At 37.1% G+C, this 24,887-nt stretch overlaps 1 protein-coding gene across 1 annotated transcript in view; it reads right to left on the bottom strand.

Moving 5' to 3' along the window:
* The window catches only part of LOC121367270 (cilia- and flagella-associated protein 54-like), a 117,994-nt gene that overhangs the window by 35,853 nt on the left and 57,254 nt on the right, over positions 1-24,887 (bottom strand). Inside the window, exons 36-51 of the mRNA XM_041491384.1 lie at positions 24,274-24,506; positions 19,990-20,174; positions 19,076-19,315; positions 18,278-18,507; positions 13,391-13,641; positions 12,866-13,018; positions 12,310-12,495; positions 11,442-11,529; positions 10,746-10,919; positions 10,324-10,390; positions 8,701-8,901; positions 6,684-6,947; positions 5,269-5,420; positions 4,533-4,657; positions 4,060-4,230; positions 408-588 (exon numbers count right to left, since the gene is read on the bottom strand). Of these exons, the coding sequence (XP_041347318.1) occupies positions 408-588; positions 4,060-4,230; positions 4,533-4,657; positions 5,269-5,420; positions 6,684-6,947; positions 8,701-8,901; positions 10,324-10,390; positions 10,746-10,919; positions 11,442-11,529; positions 12,310-12,495; positions 12,866-13,018; positions 13,391-13,641; positions 18,278-18,507; positions 19,076-19,315; positions 19,990-20,174; positions 24,274-24,506 (2,901 nt within the window). The remainder of the gene's footprint in view (positions 1-407; positions 589-4,059; positions 4,231-4,532; positions 4,658-5,268; positions 5,421-6,683; positions 6,948-8,700; positions 8,902-10,323; positions 10,391-10,745; positions 10,920-11,441; positions 11,530-12,309; positions 12,496-12,865; positions 13,019-13,390; positions 13,642-18,277; positions 18,508-19,075; positions 19,316-19,989; positions 20,175-24,273; positions 24,507-24,887) is intronic.

Genomic DNA, 24,887 nt, shown 5'->3' with positions numbered 1-24,887 from the left:
GTTTTTGAGAAAGTTGCTTCAAAACTCACACAAAACTACATGCAGTATCATGGGGTTTTACCTTTGACCCAGTTTACCTTCTAACAAAGCCATTAGTTATTGTTCATAACTCTAATAAATGAACTAAACATTATGGAAAAGAAGCTGTTCACACCAAACCATTTTCAAACTGCACCACTGATGATGAAAACAACAACATTTCTCAGAATTAAAATGGTAAATAATTTATTGAAATACATTTCATGAGAATAGAAAAAAAATATATATAAAGGCCTTGACAGTAAAATAGACTTATTTATTTATTATGCCTAATACATTTATTAACTGCAAGAAAGACATTTTGTTTAAGAACCACCTGAGTGATTGCTACAATGTTATTTTGTTTGTAAGTAAGAAGAATCCTGTACCTTGGAGGAGGTGGCACTTCTTTCTTTGGTTTGAATATGTCTGCCGACTGCAACAACTTGAGAGCAGAAAACACAATCCGCGCGGCTAGCGGGGCATGGTGTTTCTGTCGCGCTATGGCCGCCTGCTCCAACTTACAGAGAACTACAAGCTCCAGCTCAGCAGCAGACAAACCCTCCACACCTGAAAGTCAAGCAGACATAGTCTCATATAGAAAACACATTTGTATATACTACTCAAAAGAATTTAAGGGTCAAAAATTTATAACCAAATAAGTTTCAGAGTGTATTAGATTGATGATGTAAACTACACCAAAAATTTAATTTATTGTTCCATATTTACAAAAAAACACAAATAAACGTCACTGTATACAAGAAAGTCACATGACATGCTGTCAAAGTTGAAGGTTGTCAAACATGGATTTTACACATTAGAACATTCGTTTAATAGTGTGTGAATCCACCCCTGGCGCGAATACACTCGACACATCATTGCCTCATGCTGTTGATCAGACGTCTGAAGAACTCTTGGGGAATGGCCTGCCACTCTGCCATAAGAAGTTGACCCAGATCATGAAGGTTGGCCGGAGGGGCATGGTTATCCCGAACTCTCCTGCCTAATTCATCCCAGGCGTGCTCTATTGGGGCCAAGTCAGGCGAATATGCTGGCCAATCCATCCTGGCGATACCTTGTTGTCTGAGAAAGTCCGTTACCACCCTGGCACGGTGGAGTCTGGCATTGTCATCCTGCAGAACTGCCCCGCCGCCAATCTGCTGAAGGCCTGGGAGAACCAACGGCCGGATAATCTCATTCAGATAGCGGATTCCATTCAGATTGCCATCCACCACATAGAGGGGGGTCCTGTGGTGGATAGAGATGCCGCCCCACACCATGACGCTGCCACCACCGAACCGGTGACGTTGTCTAACGTTAACGTCAGCGAAGCGCTCCCCAGGACGTCTGTAGACACGAACCCGACCGTCGTTGAACTGGAGACTAAACCTGGACTCATCAGTGAACATCACTCGACCCCACTGAACACGTTGCCACCGCAGATGAAGTGTGCACCAGTGACGTCTGGCCGTTCTGTGACGTGGTAGGAGTGGTGGTCGAACAGCCTGGCGACGGCAGCGTAGATTATTGGCTCTCAGACGATTGCGTATGGTTTGATCAGACACTCGAGTTCCAGTCGCAGACCGCAGATTGTCACGTAATCGGCGTGCAGTGGTTGTGCGTTGACGTAGAGCCATATTGGTGATGTAGCGGTCCTCTCTATTTGTAGTGATTCGGGGTCTTCCCGAACGTGGACGATTTCGAACAGAATTCGTTGCTTGGTACCGTTGCCACAGTCGGCCAACGACACTCTGACTGACACCAAGTCTCAGAGCAACATTTCTTTGCGTATTGCCATCCTGAAGCCAAGCAATAGCTCTTCCTCGATCTTCGATAGTCAGTTGACGTCATACCATTGTCGAATTTGGAGTGTGCACCGTACACGAACGCAAGCTCCAATTATACGGAAATTCAGCATTGGGAACATGGAATACACATGCAAAGCGTGCAAATGAAGCGCTTTGTGAAAAAGCAAGTTATGGGCACTTAGCAGACCTTTCGTTTTCGCCCTAATTTACGTGCAAATGTAAGCATGTTTTTGCCATTAGAACTAGTCGACAGTGTCAATGACAGTGGATTTTAATTCATTTATGGGTTGCTTAGACCCACTTTCGTCAAAATGGAACAATACCATGCGTGACATTATGGTCTAACTAATATAATTGACATTCAGAAAATAATGTCGAAAATATCGTCTGACCCTTAAATTCTTTTGAGTAGTATATATGTAAAGATAACATAAATAATTAAAAACAAAACAGTTGTCAATAAACACTGCTTTTGCAGCAAATGAAGTAGTCACCAAAAGCAATTGTAATTACTATCAGTTAACTTACCTCTGAAATAAAAACCAACTTAAAATGCTTCACCCTCAGATTGAAATATTTCAATTTATCAATAGATCTTTGTGTAACTGTTATTGTAATTGGAGTGGTGATTGTGGAACTAAACTGTTTTGGTAACTGTTTCTGGAAACCTTGTAAAATAGATCTACAATTACGGACAGTATTATTTTATTAAACACCAACACCTTTGATAGTTTGTAAAATAGATCTACAATTACAAACAGTATTATTTTATAAAACAGCAACCCCTTTGATAGTTTGTAAAATAGATCTACAATTACGGACAGTATTATTTTGTTAAACACCAACCCCTTTGATAGTTTGTAAAATAGATCTAAAATTACGGACAGTATTATTTTGTTAAACACCAACCCCTTTGATAGTTTGTAAAATAGATCTACAGTTACGGACAGTATTATTTTGTTAAACACCAACCCCTTTGATAGTTTGTAAAATAGATCTACAATTACGGACAGTATTATTTTGTTAAACACCAACCCCTTTGATAGTTTGCAGAAACCTTGGAGTGTTTTCTCTTTTATAGATACATCACCTGTCCTCAAAACTAGTGCATATTCGCTATGGTTAGTAGACTGGTCCGAATATCCCAACAGCCAATGGGATGGCCTAAATTCTTCTACTGCGCACCCCATCATGTTCCTTCGCGTCTTATGGTTCAGACGTTCCTTTTTATATCTCTGTCGTAATCTGAGCCATCTATGTTTTTTACTTGGTTTCCTTGCGACTTTTGTGTTTGTAACACATTTTATAACCCCTTTGATAGTTTGCAAAATTGATCTACAATTACTGACAGCATTACTGGGTTAAACCCCGCCCCACCAAGTACCATCCTCCAACTACAATCACTGACAGTATTACTAGGTTAAACCCCGCCCCACCGAGTACCATCCTCCAACTACAATTACTGACAGTATTAACTAGGTTAAACCCCACCCCACCGAGTACCATCCTCCAACTACAATTACTGACAGTATTAACTAGGTTAAACCCCGCCCCACCGAGTACCATCCTCCAACTACAATTATTGACAGTATTAACTAGGTTAAACCCCGCCCCACTGAGTACCATCCTCCAACTACAATTATTGACAGTATTAACTAGGTTAAACCCCGCCCCACCGAGTACCATCCTCCAACTACAATCACTGACAGTATTCCTGGGTTAAACCCCGCCCCACCGAGTACCATCCTCCAACTACAATTATTGACAGTATTACTAGGTTAAACCCCGCCCCACCGAGTACCATCCTCCAACTACAATTATTGACAGTATTACTAGGTTAAACCCCGCCCCACCGAGTACCATCCTCCAACTACAATTATTGACAGTATTAACTAGGTTAAACCCCACCCCACCAAGTACCATCCTCCAACTACAATTATTGACAGTATTACTAGGTTAAACCCCGCCCCACCGAGTACCATCCTCCAACTACAATTATTGACAGTATTAACTAGGTTAAACCCCACCCCACCAAGTACCATCCTCCAACTACAATTACTGACAGTATTAACTAGGTTAAACCCCGCCCCACCGAGTACCATCCTCCAACTACAATTATTGACAGTATTACTAGGTTAAACCCCGCCCCACCGAGTACCATCCTCCAACTACAATTACTGACAGTATTACTAGGTTTAAACCCCACCCCACCAAGTACCATCCTCCAACGTACCGGCCTTGTCGTGGTCAGCGTTCTCGAGGATCACCTCTGAGATGGTGGACATCATCTTGTCCGCGATTCCCACCAGAGTTCCCTTGATGCCCTCCAGAGTGACGTCGTTCCTGCTGCCTGTGAAGCGCCTCATGTCTGAGATACTCGCGTACCCACTGCCGACATCGTCTCCTGAAAACATAACAGATACTAGCGTACCCACTGCCGACATTGTCTCTTGAAAACAACACACATCCGTACAGACAGTTTGTGAGATTTAACAGTTTTATTACTCTCAGCCTCAGTTTTATATCAGACAGTGTGTGTTGTGTTGGTCATTCGTTCATTCATCTTCAGTTGACAAAAGGCACACAAGTTCATAAATTACATGTATATCTTTTCTTTCTACAGCATTTGGTAATTTCATAAAATACCTTTTGTTAGGTCATCACTTCAGTCATTACGTAGTAGTCTGTACTGATAACTTCACTTACTTTCCTTCATAGTACTTGGCATGTCACCCAACGATGGTTCGTCCAGTTGTGGCCCTTTGTTACCCAGGCCCCCACGTGATATCGTACTGATCGTGTATGCCCTTAGGCCACCATCTGGTATGGAACTAAAAGGACAAGACAATTTTTTAATTACATAATAAAAAAATTAAAAAAATTTCAGGATAACAACAGAGGCATTCTTGGATTTCGTTATTTCAACATATTTAATGATAAAGAAATGTTAATTTCTTTAGAGGGTTTTGAATGACAACTACATGGATATCTTCCTCGCAAACCAAATTCATTTTTCTCTCATTCACTAAACATTATTTTCAAAACTCGATTTCTTGAAATAATAATAGTGAAATAGTTTTACATTTGTTTGTGTTATTTTTCATTCTTAAGGAAACAGTTTGCAGCTTAAAACTTAAATACCAGTTTTGATATTTGTCTCTGTAATATTTATAAATATCAAATTAGGACAACTTTAAAATATATTTTGTGCTGTAATACAACCGACTCACCCTAACCTTGTTCCAGTCGTAAAGTTGTATGTTTAACATTTCAGTTTTTAACATAATATCTAAAATATTAACAAATATATCAACTGACTGCCCATTTACTACTAAAGTGCTTTTTTTGCGGAGTTACAAGGTAACTTTTTTTCTCAAGAACGGCTTTAGACACTTAATGATTATATTATACCTCTATATTATATAACAAAGAAATGACTTACTTGAATTCTTCCAGTGATGGCAGGACAGGAATGGTATCAGCCAGTGTGACAAACAGATGAGCCTGGACGATGGACAGGTGACAGGTCATGTGTGCTCCGTACAGAGTGGCCAGACTGGACGACAGGCGCTTGTCGAGAACACTTTCCAGCACCTGAAATCAGTCAGAACACATTTGGAGATATCACTTAAAGTCAGAACGCATCAACTGTGTACTAACTAAAAGTGTTGTTGTTTTTTAATTTAATATCTTTTACTAAAATAAATTACAAAAAGAGCCCTAATAAACCTGTTACAAAGTTTAATTTTCTTGCACCACATTCTACATTAGTATTTGTAAAGAAGGTATAATGAATGTGAACAATACTGCCACCTTCAGGTTGTTGACGTTAGTGATTTGTTTCTCTGTGTTGAACCGCACCACATTCTACATTAGTATTTGTAAAGAAGCTATAATGAATGTGAACAATACTGCCACCTTCAGATTGTTGACGTTAGTGATTTGTTTCTCTGTGTTGAACCGCACCACATTCTACATTGCTATTTGTAAAGAAGCTATAATGAATGTGAACAATACTGCCACCTTCAGATTGTTGATGTTAGTGATTGATTTCTCTGTGTTGAACCGCACCACATTCTACATTAGTATTTGTAAAGAAGGTATAATGAATGTGAACAATACTGCCACCTTCAGATTGTTGACGTTAGTGATTTGTTTCTGTGTTGAACCGCACCACATTCTACATTAGTATTTGTAAAGAAGGTATAATGAATGTGAACAATACTGCCACCTTCAGATTGTTGACGTTAGTGATTTGTTTCTGTGTTGAACCGCACCACATTCTACATTGCTATTTGTAAAGAAGGTATAATGAATGTGAACAATACTGCCACCTTCAGACTGTTGACGTTAGTGATTGATTTCTCTGTGTTGAACCGCACCACATTCTACATTAGTATTTGTAAAGAAGGTATAATGAATGTGAACAATACTGCCACCTTCAGATTGTTGACGTTAGTGATTGATTTCTCTGTGTTGAACCGCACCACATTCTACATTAGTATTTGTAAAGAAGGTATAATGAATGTGAACAATACTGCCACCTTCAGACTGTTGACGTTAGTGATTGATTTCTCTGTGTTGAACCGCACCACATTCTACATTAGTATTTGTAAAGAAGGTATAATGAATGTGAACAATACTGCCACCTTCAGACTGTTGACGTTAGTGAATTGTTTCTCTGTGTTGAACCGCACCACATTCTACATTAGTATTTGTAAAGAAGGTATAATGAATGTGAACAATACTGCCACCTTCAGATTGTTGACGTTAGTAATTTGTTTCTGTGTTGAACTGCACCACATTCTACATTGCTATTTGTAAAGAAGCTATAATGAATGTGAACAATACTGCCACCTTCAGATTGTTGACATTTGTGATTGGTTTCTCCGTGTTGAACCGGATGGAGCTCATCTTGGACTCAACCTGGCGGAAGTGGTTGTCGGCGGTGTGTGGTAGACGCTCGCCGTGTAGCAGCCGCTGCAGCGTGATGAGCGCGGCGCTGAAGAGACCGAGGTCGGTGAGGACACGCACCTTCAACACGCGCCCGTCCACCGTCCGCTGCAGGTCTCGACACATAAACGTCGTCAAGTACTGGTACAACGTCAGCAATGGCAGAACCTGCACATCAAAAAGATATTTAAAAGTTATAATGTTAGAAGTCTTTAATGAAACAATTTGATGATTACTGATGTGGCATTTACAGAATCAACATTAGTAAGAATAATGCTTTTATACTTTTCCGAAACAACAAAAAACCCACTTTGCCATTGAAGTCAGGCCTGTAGGAACGATTTTATTTGGGGGGGGGGGGGGGGGGGGGGGCACAATATCTAGTAGAAAAGCAAAAGCCATACTTTTATCATACACACACATTTCCATTTATTAATTAAGTGTAATTTTTATCTCTTTATCAGTATTTTTACTAGTTAAATGTCAGAGGAACCAACTGAGGACAATATGACTATTTACAGTAGGCAGACCAGTCAACCTTTAGTCAAGAGAAAGCAGGAGGTGTGTCTTGAAAAAGAAGGAGATTTTGTCAAAAAACCAGGAGATTTTTTAAATTAACACAATTTAACCCAAAATCGCAAGATTTAAAAAATATATATATTACAATAAGTTATATGAACATTACATAATGTCATATATACTTGTTAACCTTTGATCTTGACATTTAAAAAAAAAACAATAATAAAAACAAAATATATATATATTAATTTTTTTTAAAGTTTAAATATTATTATATTTAATACATACCCGGTATTTAAAAAAACACAACTCTTTTATGCAAAAATGTTAAGAACACGAACAAGAAATTAAAAAATGTATTAGTACATTTACGGTATTACACTTACAGCCTTACAGGTTACATTACATCATCATTTGTGGTTAATGTAGCTAAGTACTTAAGACAAATTTATATAAATCTTATAAATTAATAAGTTTTTACTATTATGAGGAACAGTGGCATGGTACTTATTTAAAATCATTATAATGATGCAATAAATATTGTATTTCCATTAATCATAAGTAAAACCTCATTACAGACATCGTGTGAAATTTACCGGAATTATACCCATTTCCGTGAGTAACTTTATGTCAAACACAACATTTATTAATTGTACAAAAATAATCTCTTGAAGTGTACCCTTGTTACCAACATTTTACTGTGCAAACATACAAAATTAACTGACACAAGTATGTTTATATAGCTGATTGGTCTTTTCATTGTCTTGCTGTGACATGTGATTTTAACATGCATCGTGTGTATCACTGTCAACTCTGGGCCAGAGTCTGGCACTTCAGATTCGTCATAGTTGCATTATGTAATCTAGTGGGAAGACATTTTACAATTCAGAGGCGTTATTAGAACTAAACTGGATAGTTATATATATGGCAACACTGAATGGCAACACACAGCCTGTTGAATTAGCGGCAACACGCTTCGTAGCCCTTACGATGACAACAAACATTATAATAACACATCATTTTATAAACTCCATGTGCTTTTTTAACAATATAAATATCCCACAAGTCTTACTTCAGCAAAGGTTAAACAGTCGGGATAATTCGGCCTGTTACATTCTCGGAAACAGAAAGTAGTTGACATTTTCCGAATGAGAATGAGTTACTTCCCTTATGTTATTTTGGCAAAATGGGATCAATTTTTTTTTATGCTTACAAAATTGTCATTTAACAGGAGAAATTATCTCCCGCCCAGTAGGACGGAGATTTGATCAAATACCGGCAGACTCCCGCGGAATCCGGGAGGGTTGACAGGTCTGCAGTAGGTCATGTGACTGATTTCGACCAATAAAACCACATCAATATTCTCGCTATGTGATAACACATAGTAAATGCTGCCACTCACAAACAGGTTGTGTCTGCCTCGAGCCAACTCTTCCGTCACCCAGCGCAGCGCGGACACCAGCTGCCGGCCGTCCGTGCGAAATCGGTCAGACAGAAGGTCGATTCCCGGGATCAGATTGGTCACCTCACAGCCCTCCCCAACCTCATACAGGGCGTAGTCTTGGTCAGCAGTCGGGTGGGGCAGCGACGACCGGAACAACGCCTGCAGTCAATGTAAACAAGAAACAGAGTGAAAAGAAAATCAGTTTTAAACTATACGAGTGACTACCGTAATTTCCCGTGTATTATGCGCACTTTTTTCTCCAGAAAATACAGGTTAAAAATGGGGGTGCGCACTATACATAGCAACAGAAAAAATATCTTTTTAAAATGTCCAGCGATCACCATGAAAAATCGCAGATCGGTAGTTTACGGTACTTTACAGGTTATTGACAGTGTTCATCACAACGAAATGCCAAAACCCTCTTAAAAATCGCTTTTCACTTGTGATGGTTGTAATAAATGCAAAATAAATCTACAAAAGTATCCATACCTCGCCAAAAAGTGCACAAAAATTACAAAACTGGACCGTAAATATTTTTAATTTCCATGAGATTTAATTCGGCCATTTCCGGCAAACCGGAAATATACCACATTATAAATTTAGAAATCTTACGCATTCACGTTAGCCACGAGAACGAAATGTAATATACTATATTTTTGTTTTCATTTATTTTTTAGTCATTTACAGTGTATGGGTATATAATTTTTTTTTGATTTATGCACGTGTGAGTCTGTGACATGTAAGTACGCAAGTACTAGCCTTTGTTTAATGTGACATGTAGGTCGATGTACTCAAATACCTAACTTAAGTTTTGTTTCTTGGTTTCTTGAATATACCGCTTCTTTCGCTTTTCGTTAATTTTGGTGACGGGGAAAACGGTACATCTTGCATTCACTGTCGATTTTGTGGTTTAAAAAAACGGTGCACATTATATTGTGGTTCATGTTTTTTTTCTTGGAATAAACGTTCAAAGTGGGGGGTGCGCATTATACACCGGTGCGCATAATACATGGGAAAATACGGTATTAGATAGAGGATAATAAACGTTTTTACAGTTATTATTAACTTTATGTCCTGAGTGAAATAATTTTCATTTTAAACTATGTGAAATCATTTTATGTTTGCTAAATCGTCATGATATAATATTTAGTACCGACAGGGCCATTGGTTTATAAGCATCTAATCATTCAATAGTATTGTACATTAAACCAATGCAGAATATTTCTAACTAAAAAAAAAGAAGAAAAATATTTTTCCTATTACAAGTGTCCCCATGTGCAATAAAAACCATTTATCTTATAAATTCATTAAAAACATATCCCGAAAACCAGTTTTAAAAGAAATTTAAATACCATGTTAACCTATACACCACAATTAATTTTGGTACCACTGAATTGATTGGTTGGCAAGGCGTTAGCATCCAGGTCATCACCATGGTGCAGCAGCCAGATATCTTTAAATCAATCTTCTAAATGTCTAACATCAAAATGTCTCTCATGGAGTTCTTGTCAATGGGCATTCAAATCTTATTATCAGATGGACTGAGATGACTTTCAACTGGTCAGATGTAGATTTACTCACCTTGAAAAAGTAGCCAGCCAAAAAACAGCTCTCAATTCTGAGGCCAAGGTCAGAAGTCAGAATATACCTGGAGAGAACAAAACGTCAGGAAAACAAACTATCATAATTCAGTGAAACTAAGCCCAGCTTACATGATTAATTAAAAAGTCAAGACTCATTTATTAGAGAAGAAATCAACACAAACCTCATAATTCAACTCTACTTAAAAAGTTATAATAGAATCTAATTTTAATTCTAATTTTAAACCTCATGAAAAAGAAAAGAGTCAAAAATATGAATTGTATATTATTAAAAAGGTTATTTACTACATAACAAAAACCAATATTTTATCATATTAAACATTAAATACAAAGTACTAATTAAAAATTATAATTGCAGCAAATGTATCACAGTTATCTGATGAGCAAAACTGGGACACTGACTGTGCAATGTTGGACGCGAGGACTCCTCCGTGGATACAGCCCCACAGACCGCAGCGCTTCATGAGTTCACTGCTGATGTCAGCCGCATCACTCAGCTGACTGCGCCACATCTTCAGACAGTTGGTCATGTTGAGGACAATGTCTAGTGAGTCAGACCAGTATCGGAATGCTCCTCTGAAACACAAACACAGTGTATAACTGATATATCATGACAAGATGATGATGATGATGATGATGATGATGATGATGATGATAAGTTATGTTGAGGACAATGTACCTGAAGGCTCCTCTAAGATACAAACACACTTTACAATTGATATATATCATCACAATGAAATGAAGATGAGGAAGTTGATGTAGTGATGATGATGAATGATACTGCTGCTTTTGCAATATATTTTCACACTTATATCCATCATATCCCGTTATGAACACGTATCTCAGCTTCCTGGACCACATTCCTGAAATACATATTAATGGGTTGTGGCTTCCTTCATTTTCAATAAGCAGCAAGGAGACTTGAACAATAAAATTTCCTACAGACAGGAAGGCACATATCTCAGCAAGATAGACCCTACAGTTGATGAAACCTTGGATACGATCCACTAACTTAATTGTTTGAAATCCAGCCATCCAGTTCAGATTTCTAACTAATTTCTGAGAATAGGTTCTGATCAGCAAAATAAACAGACATACCTCAGGTTTCCAGAATGGTAACACAAGTTGCCTAGTTCTCGCAGAGCCTGGGAAGCCAAACCTTTCTGACCTTTGGACAGCAATAAATCTGAATAAAAAACATAGGTAGCATTTTATTCTTATGTTTATTGGTCAAGAAAGGGAAAGCAAGGACAATGTAACACTTAGACTAAAGGTTTATACACAACAAACACATGTAGTTGTAAATAATAAACTCTATTCTGATTCATACATATATCAACTATCATTTATAATGACATACAGATAAGTTTACTTTAAACATCATCACTATTAATATGCAATACATACATATATATATTAATGGTCAAACAATACAATAAACAACAATATACTATACAAACTACTTTCTTGGGACTTGGGGGATGATACTGCAGCTCCTAGCAGTCTATTTTTATCTCTAGCACTGGTAACAGTGTACATGGGCTTGCCTGTAGATATACATGTGAATACATGTAACTGGGCTTGTACTGACCATAGGTGTAGCAAGCAGTTGGCCATGCATCATGCTTGTATAAAACTGGTTTATATTTTATATAAACCCTGAATAAGAGAAGAAACCTACTGACAATACATGGCTTGTATTATTATTATTATTATTATTTATGGCAGTTTTTTGCAGTTGGCAAAATACTGACCTATATAGCAATTTTGTGCCTGTCTATAAGAAATTTCAACCAATACCTTTTAAAAGAAATAAACACAAAATTAAAAGAAAACAAATGATTCCTTCAACCTCAACACTAAATAATAAATGCTTCTACTGTTTTCGAACTTGATCATAGCTAGGAGCCATTATTTATAATTAAACCCCACCATTAAAGAGTAAGTGCTGAAGGCGGTGTGTTACCAATGGTTCTGTCATAAGCCCCAAGGACGGTGCCGAACTGCGACCGTGGGATGGGCGTGGTCTGCACGTCGCTGGCAGACATAAACTGGTCCAGGCTGAGGTCGGGCGGGATTGTTCTCTGGGGCTGGGCGGTCATCGGCACAAAGTCAACCTTACTCGTCTGTTTGCTCAGCAGGCCATCAGATTCTAGAAAAACAAACATGATCAAATAAAGCATACAGCAAAGTAAATGACAGGACTTGATGTAAAATACTAAAAAATAAATAAATAAATAAATAAATAAATAAATAAAATAAAATAAAATAACATTCTAACTGTTGCATCAAGCCCAGCACAAGTGATTTTTAACTTCTGAACATCTAGCTGAAAGCTGTTTCACAACTCATTACATGGGGGAGGGGAATGGGGAGGGAAGGGGGAAGTACCTTGATTATTAGTTTATGCCTGGTGAATCTACCAGCTATGTATTAAAGTAAATTTTATTTTGTGGGTGGTCTCATGCTCCTCCAAGTAATCAATTGTAGAAGAGCCCGATTGTAAAGAGTTTGTCACTAACCATTCTGCTGGCCTGCCAGATAGAGTACAAGCAGCTTGCGTGCGTGTCTCAGAGCCCGCGATGTGTAGTTTGTCTGGTCAAGAGCCTTTCTGAACGTCTCCAAACTCTGGAGCACATCCAAGGGTACTGAAACTAGTCTCTGCGATTCTGCAACTGTTAGTGAAAACAAACATGGTTATTAGCTATTTTCTTTAGATAACATCACTATACTAAACTTTCACTTTTAAATTGTTTTTGCTGCTTAATCTAATATCAGGTATGAATAAATTAATTAACTAATTAATCCTAAACCATTTCTGTAACCAACAACAAAAAACAAAAACCACAACCAAAAAAGACACACCATGCCATGTTAAAGCAACCATGTCTGATTTAAAAAGATCAAACATCCATGCATGTATCGTTAAAAAACCCAAAATACCCCAAACCTTACTCCATGTTAAAATATATTCCCTTGACCAATTTCTAAAAAGAACCTCTTATAAAAAGGTTGTAACATGCATGAGATAAGGACGTCAGACTTACAGCAATGTGCATTATGTCCCTCGGGATCTATCTGAGCGCCCAGCTCAATTCCAGCCTCGGATGGCGGCTTTGTGGCCAGGGTCAGCTGGCACTTGAGGTAGTCCTTGGCCGTGATCACTTCACCCAGCTGCCGCTGCAGCTTCACAAAATGAGGCTGGGGTGGGGGGAGTCCATGTAGACCCTCAATGAGCAGAGTCAGTTTACGCTGGGCCTGAACCATCAGAGGAATCACCTGCTCAGCATATCGATCACTAGACAATACAACAACATATTTCATTGGTTAAACAGACTCCATTAATCCAATTGATTGGCTGTTAGAATGCTTGGATCAGTCCAAGATAGAAATGCTTTTGGTGAGAGGTCAGGTTAAAGGGTGAAAATACATTTTAAAAAAGATTATCTAGACAGATTCCATTGTTTATACAAAATGATCCAACTTAAAATAATGGATTCTAGAAATAACATAAATAAACCAATTGTAACTTGTTAGATAAAACTGATACAGAATCCACATTCATGTAAGAATTTATTAAAGGAGACCGGACACCAAACCATATATATGGCGTAATGAATTGTTTGCCGTCATAAACCACAACACGCAACTACCGCGCTCCACTTATTGACTAAGTTAAGCATGCCAGTCTTGGTTGGGGTTTTTTTCCGCCGATTTCCGATGTTTGCCGGAAACTGTCGACAATTGATGAGCTAGACCCGTGACGTCATCGATGAGAGGAAAACTGAAGAAACTACCAAGCAGCATGGACGAACTTAGCGATTAGAGTGATGAAGAATTGTGTCCAGCTTGTGCTAATGGCATCAAACCGTATCAGTTTGAACCACTTATCAGAGACTTTGTCCCTAATCCTGGAAATGTTGTCTTAGACGAAAATTCGGATGAATCAACTGCCGACGAAAACAAGGAAGCCACACGGTCATAGACTAGCATACAAGCATTTTTTTAAACATAATTTTTTATGACATTTTTAATGTAAACTGAAGCAAAAGGACCTAATTAGAAGAAAGGCACACAAAATTTAATAATATTTCATCATAAATCTTGTTCAGCATAGATGTAAATATGACACGTCAGTGGATATTCCATAGGCCGATTTTGCAAATTTGCAAAAAGCGTCCCCTCCTCGCCAAAGCAAGATATAATAATTTAATAAAAAACTTTGGTCTTTTAACTAGTTACCCTCCAAGTTTTAATGTGTGTGGTTGAACCGTGTATTTTTAATTATTTAGAAAATGTGTTACCAGTTTGCCGAAACTGTCCACAGCCGAGTACAGAAACACAGAAATGTTGGGAAATATTATACTGTTGCCACATACTGACAATCACTTTACAACTAATATGTCTTATCGACAATATTATTATGTAGTCTTTGCATTTATTAATATAAAATACAACAGGCCCGTAGGAACTGGGGAGGCGCGGGCCTAGTGGCTTGTTCTCCACCACACACTCTAGGATGAAAATGTATGTTTTAAGTTTTCACTACTTTGCATAAATAAAGATGATATAAAGAAAAAAATATAGTTTGTATCCTTCACTAGAGACTGTATCCCCACTCCCCCCACTTCAAATATCGTTCCTACAGGCCTATACAAATGTAGATACTATGTAGAGGGTGAGGTTAGGAACCAGTTCCTTTTATCTTTAGGATTTTGTAATCATGATTTCAAACCAACTGTTTTAGGTAATTTGCTCCACATACTGACATAAAACACATTTGTTATATATTGAAATAAAATAAAAATAATTACAATATATCCAGTGTTATTTTCTTTAATCATTCATGGAGGAAGAAGAAAGTCCTGATGAAAATATATTACAGGTAAAATATATTACAGGTAAAACAAAATAATATATGATGCTTATTCCATGTGGTAACTATTGTTAATTTTGGTTTAAATTGCTAGATGCATGCCAAAGTGATTAATTATATTATTTTATGGTAACAGTCGAAAATTAGATGACCAATTGTTTCAACCTCTGCCAAAGGTACCAGGTTTTCTGCCAGAAAATAATTTGAGGGTACGTAATAAAATAGGCCCGTAGGAACTGGGGGGGGGGGGGGGGGGGGGGGGGGGGCGGCCCTCCACTTGTGAGCTTTTCTTTATCACATTAAGTTTTGCCATTGTAACCAAAATCTGATGTAGAGTTTATACCCAGTCCGTCAGTGCTCCCCCCCCCCTTCCCCCCAAGTCGTTCCTGCGGGCCTGTAAAAACTAAATATATTCAAAGGAGTATATTGGGTGGTTATAGGTTTGAAATGGGTTTTTTATTAAACATTTTATTTCATGCACTTTTATAAATTTTAAACAGCAATTATGTTACTATAATCTATCGAAAAAATAAAACATTATATATATATACACATTAATTTCTGAGATTATTTAGTACATACATGTAAGTTTACCCTCCGCACCCTCTGGCAGAAACCCAGGGTAGGTATTAAAATAATTATTTGGTGTAGAGTATTTTTAATATGACATACAGAAAGCATTGAAAAGTACAATTTTATTATGCTTTAATAATCGACATTAGCTTTAAAACTAATTAACCATCATTCCTTCTGGCCACAGTACATATGTTGTTCATGCCAAAGTGTTAGCATTTTAATTTTAATGACAATATACTGAACTGACTATAAACATTGTTAACTAACGTAATAATTCACGTTTTGAAGGTGTTTTGTTATAAGGTTAACAAACCAATTAGATCAAGAGACGTTAGTATGGAGTCGTTATGGTAATTATAGGTAAATAAATGTGAAGTTTAAATATTCGTATGTGAACAAATTGCAATACCTTTATTGTACATACTTGTTTTAATTTTCCCATTGTAAATGTACCATATCCTGCTGTATTTAGTTGGTGCAAAGCTTGTTCGACGACAATAATACGTCCATGTTTTAAAACAACTTTCGTTTTTTTTTAAATCGAAACCATGATGTTGGCCGTTTCTTGGGATGCATTGCTGTTACTGTTGCAGTTAAACACTGCGCAGTTAACCATCATATAATTATGTCGACAGTATATAATAACACTAATTATCTTGTAAATTAAATTTCCGATAAACCTGGAGATAAAAAAAGAGAAGAAAAGACGACTAAAAGGCACAACCAAAGAATCAACACGTATACCGGTATTGCTTGGTAACTCTCACCGATGACGTGTTGCCTCGCTTTCATTCAGATCTATGTATAATCCTGCCCACTTCCGTTTTTACCCCAAACCTAAGACGTGCAGCTGACCGGTGCCTCACAGCGAGCCGGGCGTTAGAGTAATGCGGTCTTTGACGCTAACTTAATCCATTACACACTACATGTCTTTTGGTGTCCGGTCTCCTTTAATATAACCTAACCTAATGTAAGATATTGAAGTTTGGATCTGAAGCACTTCAGCACTAAAGCTTCCAACAAATATTTTAATGTTTCATAATGAAAATTAATTGATGAAGCTTCATTTATAAAACATGTCCAGGCATAAAAACTTGTTGCTCTCTTCATATCTTTATACAACTTCTCCCAAATATCTAATTAAAAACAAAGTATTTAATGAAAAATTATTAAAGTCAGTTTGTTTTCTTTAAGGACACTGCTAGAGCAATCTGATTAACTAATCATCAGCTATTGGACATGTAATCTTGTGAGAAAACCACCTACATTTTTACATTAGTAGCAAGGGATCTTTTATTTGCACTTTGCCAGACAGGATATCACATACCATGGCCTTTGATATACCAATTGTGGAGCACTGGTTGGGATAAAGCCTACAACCAAAGCAACTAAAGCGTGCACTCTACCAACTGAGCTAGCTGCTGCTCTTGTAAATTTATTACAACACAAAAACTATACAAGGGACACAGTTTATCTTACTAAACTCTATACTGGATTATTCCTTTGTTAATCTGTCTGTACTAGTCAGAGATCTGGCTGCAGAGTTTCAAAGCTACCTTAGAACTACAATATTGTAGAACTGCCATAACCACTGATGTCACTACAACACATGCCTACGATGGTTTTATGACATCATAGCACTAAAACAGCTTTAAAAATGGGCTCTTTTTTGTGTGACCAATACAAATATATATAGTGTTAGTGCATTGAATCTGAGCGCGATGTCGACGAGTTATATGAATATAATTCTCAGATTAACATCCAGTGTTTGAACCGACTAACTTTGTGAGTGTGTTGAATCTGAGAGTGATATCCACAAGTTGTATAAATATAATTCTCAGATTAACATCCAGTGTTTGAACTGACTAACTTTGTGAGTGCGTTGAATCTGAGTGCGATATCCACGAGTTATATAAATATAATTCTCAGATTAACATCCAGAGTTTGAACTGACTAACTTTGTGAGTGTGTTGAATCTGAGAGCGATATCCACGAGTTATATAAATATAATTCTCAGATTAACATCCAGTGTTTGAACTGACTAACTTTGTGAGTGTACTGAATCTGAGAGTGATGTTGATGAGTTATATAAATATAATTCTCAGATTAACATCCAGTGTTTGAACTGACTAACTTTGTGAGTGCACTGAATCTAAGAGTGATGTTGATGAGTTATATAAATATAATTCTCAGATTAACATCCAGTGTTTGAACTGACTAACTTTGTGAGTGTGTTGAATCTGAGAGCGATATCCATGAGTTATATAAATATAATTCTCAGGTTAACATCCAGTTTGAACTGACTAACTTTGTGAGTGCGTTGAATCTGAGAGCGATATCCACAAGTTATATAAATATAATTCTCAGATTAACATCCAGTTTGAACTGACTAACTTTGTGAGTGCTTTGAATCTGAGAGCGATATCCACAAGTTATATAAATATAATTCTCAGATTAACATCCAGTGTTTGAACCGACTAACTTTGTGAGTGCGTTGAATCTGAGAGCGATGTCGACGAGCTTCTCCCACTTCTGTTCGTGGTACAGGAGTTCCAGCACACGCAGACAGAGACGGCGGATCCAGCGGAGGTCAACGATACTCTTGTCATCCAGCGGCGACTCAAACCTCAGACTCGCACCACCCTTCTCGCTCGTCATGTCACCCATCCACGACTCAAAGTAACTGCCAAGATGTTTGCCTTTCACTTTAGCCTGGAATATACAGAGAACAACAGATTACCATCTAGAGACACATTGACTTCCTCTTGTGAAGATTAAAATTACAAGACCTAGCACTGAGATGGACACCCAGAAATGCCACTATAAACCAAGTTTCATTGATTTATGACTTATACTTTGTGAGAAATGGATGTAAATGTGAAAATTTAGTATGGGGCTAAACATAAATTTAACGGATTTTTAAAACCATTTTTAACAAGCACTGAGATGAACATCCGTAGACACAACTATAAACTAAGTTTCTAGGACTTGTAGTTTGTGAGAAATGTGAAACTTTAATGTTAAATTAAATGTAAAATAATGTTATTTAAACATTAAAATTTAATAGATTTAACCAATGTTTAACAGGTACTCAGATGATCAACCATAAATGCAACTATAAACCAATTTTCTAGAACTTTCTAGTTTTTCAGAAACAGCTAAAGGTGACAAAGTTGTCACCACCATTGGAAAAATTACCGTACATCTATTTATTTCCCATTTTGCTTAAATCAAGATGAAATCCAATACTATTACACGATTTATAATAATTTATAATCACCTTGCTGGCCTGACTGTCGAGGTCTGCCTGAAGGTTTACCATCATGTCCAGCAGACAGTCGGCCGCGGTGTGCAGTGGAAGCCACAGCAGTGACCGCAGTACATCCATCGCCAGCAATCCCGCATCCTGGCCACCCTGGTTGGGGGTAAACGCTCGCAGAAGGGCCGTGTGAGCGCAGTTCCACAACGCACGTGCAGAGTTCTGTAACAGGGTCCAGTGCTGTCCCCGGTGAGCCAGAATCTGAAAGGACCAGATGCAGCAAGTCAAGGATCAGGTATTTAATAGCTACAAAATGTTTGAGTTAAGTCTATGTGAGAAATTAAAATATTTGTGAGGACAGTAAAATACATTAAAAACAGAATATCTCATAAAATCTAATATGTGCTTCATGAAACTGAATTGTATGTTTTAGGGCTCCACAAGGTCAAACATCTGCATAATCGAATAAACATGTAATTTAAGCCTACAAACGTGATTCTCATGATAGCAATGTATTCAAATGGAATACAGAGAAGACTGTTAGAACCTAAATTGGAAATGAGAGGTCACACGTTTAGCACGTACACCATCCATAATGCCAGCCATCCACTGCTGAGGATTTACCAACCAAATCTGTCAAGTTAGGTCTGAAAGGATCCTATCATTTTGGGTAATTAGTTTTGTAAATATTCTTTGGCATTTTAACCAATATTTTCATTAAAAACTATATAATAGAAGTTAATTAATTATAACAGTCACAAATTAATTTTTTATGAATAATGGATTATGTTAGAGAATGCACTCAGAAGTGTAGATTCATGAAAAATAAGTATCTCTCCCCTACGCTGCTTGTGAATTATTTTTCACGAATCTACACCTTCATGTACATTCTCCACTACTTAACTAGACCCCATGATAAGCCAACATATACCGACCACAGCTCGTTTGAAGTACATGAATGTCTTGCAGAGTGCCTCCGTCGTAGCTTTGGTAGAGAGAGGCGAGGTGTCAGGGTCAATCTGGGGGTAATGTTTCACCTCCACATTATGTGGTACATTGGGGTCCGGATGCACTTCATCTCTTTCAGGATGAATCGACGGCACAGGATGTGGGGCAACACCTAATAAAGTGAATGACAAATGGTAGTCATCATCATCATCATCATCGTTATCAGTAGTTGCTAGTAGTAGTATCAGGAAAAGGAGTAATAGTTACTGTAGTAGTGTCAGTGTCAGTGTCAGTGTCAGCTTCAGCTTCAGCGTCAGTGTCAGTGTCAGTGTCAGTGTCAATGTCAGTGTCAGTTTCAGTGTCAGCATCAGCAACAGTATCAGCATCTTCATCATATAAAGCATTAAAAACTATACAAAAACAATTGTGTTATTTATCAAGGGTGGCACAGAGGTATGACATGGCTGTATCACTTTTTTGTTCATATTTGTTGTATCTGTGAAAATGTCCTTCACAGGTGAATCTGAAAGGAGAGTCTGGCAACCTTGAGCCGTACCACTAGTTTTTTACACTGTGCCGACCTTGTTTATATTATAACATTAAATCAGTATAGGTACATAAGTTTCTCAGTGTTTCTTTCATTGGTATTCCTAATAATTATTACAGGTGATGACATCAATAAGTTCATTAAAGATGGAGTGTTTGGGGGTGGGAAGAAATAACCACTGTATGATGTTGCTTAATATATACATGTATGATATATTGTTCAAAGTGGTTATCCCATAAGGAATTAAATCTTCTTACATTTGTATGGTTGATGCAAATTAAATCAGTTAAATTATTTGACACCTAAAACATTGTTATTCTTAAACTTACATCAAATGTCCCAAAGCTTGATGTCATTGTTATGATTATATCACCATTAAAAATGGTGTTTTATATGACAATTGTAATCCATTTTAAACATGTTTTTCTCCCATCCTACACTCTGCTATTTTTTATTGGACAAAAACATTAATTTGATGGATCCTGCAGTGAACCTATATTAATTAATGAAAACAGTCCTTTTAGGTTGACGTTTGCTGGGGTGTTAATTTACAAGCTGCAGGTATTTCTTAAACATTTGCATTATTACCTGGTATTAATTATTTAGGCTTGCCCGCCAGCTAATGGAATGTAAATAAAATATTCAAAAACATTTACATGGGAGGGGGAGAGGGTGTTAAAAATTGGCGTAAAAGCAAATGTCTGATTCTGCATTACGCTAATGTTGAATGGTCCTTTGTTGATCTTTGTGACCATTCAACAATACGTAATGCAAAATCTAGCATTTTTAATACCTCTCTCCCTCGTGTAACGTTTTGTGACCGTGAGACCATCCCCACTCCTGCAACAATATTACATAATGCTGGTCAACATTCCCCGTCCTCATGTCCCTGTCAATCGATTCAATTTCATGATGACTGCAAGATTTTCTTTTCATATTTTACTTTGGAGTCTTTAGTAATACATATGTATCCACCTTTCCTCAAGCGCGCGTTACATAATTCTCAAATGGCCCTGTTATTCAATCGTAAATAATAAAGAAGTTAATTTTTGACCGGATCAACTTTATTTAGTTTCAATATCTATAATACGCAATCTAATAATCTCGCAGCAGAAATATTAACCATGTACAAACTCGCACGTGCTGTTCGCCACATGATGTGACATTGGGTATGGCCAATACTTCAAACGGAATAAGTAGCACATTTAAAAAAAAAAATTGTTCACTTAATTTACATCTACTGTAGTAACGTTTTTTGGAAATTACAAAAACCATCCCAAAAATTATTTAAAAAAATATAAATAATAATCATAAATTATTTGAAGAAAAAAAGTATGAAACATATGTACACACCTTTTTAAAATAGCACAGCAAAACAAAAAGTTGTATTCTTCTGCCAAAACTGTATCGGACAATGTAGGCATATTACTAAAAACTACGATACAACAGACTGTATTGAAACAAGAAACACCTAATTTGCATATCCAGGTCAGACTTGTTTGTCACGTGATTCGTAATCGATTGAAATACTGAAACAAAACTTTTTTGATGTCAGTATTTAAAAAAATATACAATTAACTACACTGGTAAACAAAACACTTAGCATACCATCTTCCCAATCAGAATTCTATTGTGCCAATAGCACACCGACACACAGCACCCAGTCATGCATAACAACAAAGGGTTGTTGCCATAGCTAGGCATCGTGGAATATCAACACCAAATTACAAGACAAAAGAATTGCTCGCAGATTTGGATATGGAAGAGGATTATGAGTTCCAAGAGACCATGATATACCAATTTGGGGAATCTTAAAGGCATATTCGGGTGTTGTTTACGTGCACAACTGCCGCACATATATGAGACAACACTCTGGTAGCTTGTTGAATTGGAATGACGTCAGTATTACAATGACATCATTTTGCATCTCATTACAACAACAGTAAATTGGGTGCATGATTTCCATCCTCAAAATGCCATAATACATACTAATGCATGTGATTGTGGAAGAAGAAAATCTTTTAATTAAACATTCCAAACAAAAATGTACAATTTACAGAATATTTGAAATGAGATTACAGTTACAGTGATATATATTATAATTATTTATTGTGTACAAAGTCAAAATAAGGGTGTGAAAAGTTACTTCTATTCTAAACTTGCTAACTAGAGACACTGACACGGCGACGTTCCCCCAATAAATTCCAATAAATGCATTGTATTCATGTACTATACATACATTTTTGGGGTAGGGATGAACACCCCCAACGTTCCCTTGGTTCCACGCCTGAAATATATGTGTGTTATAAGATGCCTTCTGGTCTATTTGTACGGTTATATGCATTTGATTATTGTTAAAAATGTTGATAGTTAGACAAGACAGTGTTATTGCCTTTTGAATTACGCATTAAAAACATAGTAGTGGGTAGGGATATATGTTTTGAAATATTTTTTAAAGTATGCCAGTCTTTTTTATTTTATTTTTAGTAAACAGTAGTCTTTACACAAGATTTGTAGCAATTTTTGAGTAGTGAAAAAAATTATATGAGCCAAAATGTGCTAATAAAATGTGAAATTGTAGTTTAGTCAAGAACATACAAACATTAATGGGTATTACGTTGTACCAAAATAATTTCTATAATGCACACATACACATTAAATTTGACATGTATTTCAACTGAAAAACTCTTTATTAGGTATAGACAGGGCTTCTAGAATTGTTGTCAAATTCACTAGCCATGGGATCAGTAATTTAAAAAATGTACTAGCCACGATAAAAAATTCACTAGCCCTACTTTAATTTAAGTTAATAAAATTTTACTAAATAATAGTAATAATCAGATATGTCAGAGGGACTATACTAAAGAGGCTTAAAAACACTAACATTAGGGGTTGGAGTGGGGTCAGTATATTCATATTAACAAAATAGACTTAACTGCAACATTTGACAATTTGTTTTTTCACTAGCCGTCTGGCATGGCAATTGTAGTTATTTACTAGCCCAACATTGAATATCACTAGCCACGGGATTGGGGCTACCATAATCTAGAAGCCCTGGTATAGATTAAGTCAAATTTAAATTTTACGGTATTTGTCCACAAAATAGGACAAAATGACACGACCTCTGAGATGTGTACAAAAAAAAATCTAGCTAGTGACACACAATTTTATTTTTGCAGATATGTGTTTTGATGTGCTTGTAGAATAAATAGGTGAAGACTTAACACATTTTGAGTGGTAGAAACATTTGTAGCGTATGCCTTTAATTGGGGAACTGTTGGGACATAATTGGGTAAACGTTTGGTAATAGATTGGAAACTTACTTTAGGGGAATGGGGCCGGTCACCATCTCCAAAATGTATGGTAGTTTATACCCGGATATGAATTTACCTGTAGTACTGGTAGGATATGACTCTACCTGTAGTACTGGTAGGATATGACTCTACCTGTAGTACTGGTAGGATATGACTCTACCTGTAGTACTGGTAGGATATGACTCTACCTGTAGTACTTGTAGGATATGACTTTACCTGTAGTACTCGTAGGATATTACCCTACCTGTAGTACTTGTAGGATATGACCCTACCTGTAGTACTCGTAGGATATGACTACCTGCAGTACTTGTAGGATATGACTCTACCGGTAGTACTCGTAGGATATGACTTTACCTGTAGTACTCGTAGTATATGACTCTACCTGTAGTACTCGTAGGATATGACTCTACCTGTAATACTCGTAGGATACACTCCTGTAACAACAGCAGCAGCCATCTCAATCCCAGTTCGTGCCATTTTTTCTGGGTCAACTGCCAGATCCAGACTCATCACAGTGGGTGATAGGAGCTGCACCTTCTCGGGGGGTTTACCAGCCGATTGGGGGGAGGGTCCGCCATCCCAGCCCACCACCAGTGTACACGCAGTCTCAAATGTAAACCACTCCTGATCCAAGAAGTTGGTTCTGAAATAATAACAGGCCAGTAAGAAATATTGATATTGATAATGAAAGACATTAATCTATTTAAGAGAGAGACTATAGGCAGATAGAGACGTTTTAAAAAGATGGTGAAAAATGTATAGTGCATCAAACATAGAATGTTGAGTGTCAAATGCACAAAACTGAGTAAAATAACATTACATCACTAGGTGGGTACATAAAAAAGTGGGCGCACCCCCCTTACTTACACCTTTTCCTATATCTGCCCATGGGCCATGTTCTAAGGATACTCTAACAATGCTGAACAATAATGCATCTCATGAAGAAACATTTTTCAAATTGCTGAAGTTTGTTTACAAATATGGTAATTGCTTTTCATTAATATTTAATGTTATACAAAATATT

The sequence above is a fragment of the Gigantopelta aegis genome, chromosome 3 (assembly GCF_016097555.1).
Source record: "Gigantopelta aegis isolate Gae_Host chromosome 3, Gae_host_genome, whole genome shotgun sequence".
Taxonomy (NCBI): Eukaryota; Metazoa; Mollusca; class Gastropoda; order Neomphalida; family Peltospiridae; genus Gigantopelta; species Gigantopelta aegis.
This window is presented reverse-complemented; position numbering and strand designations above follow the sequence as displayed.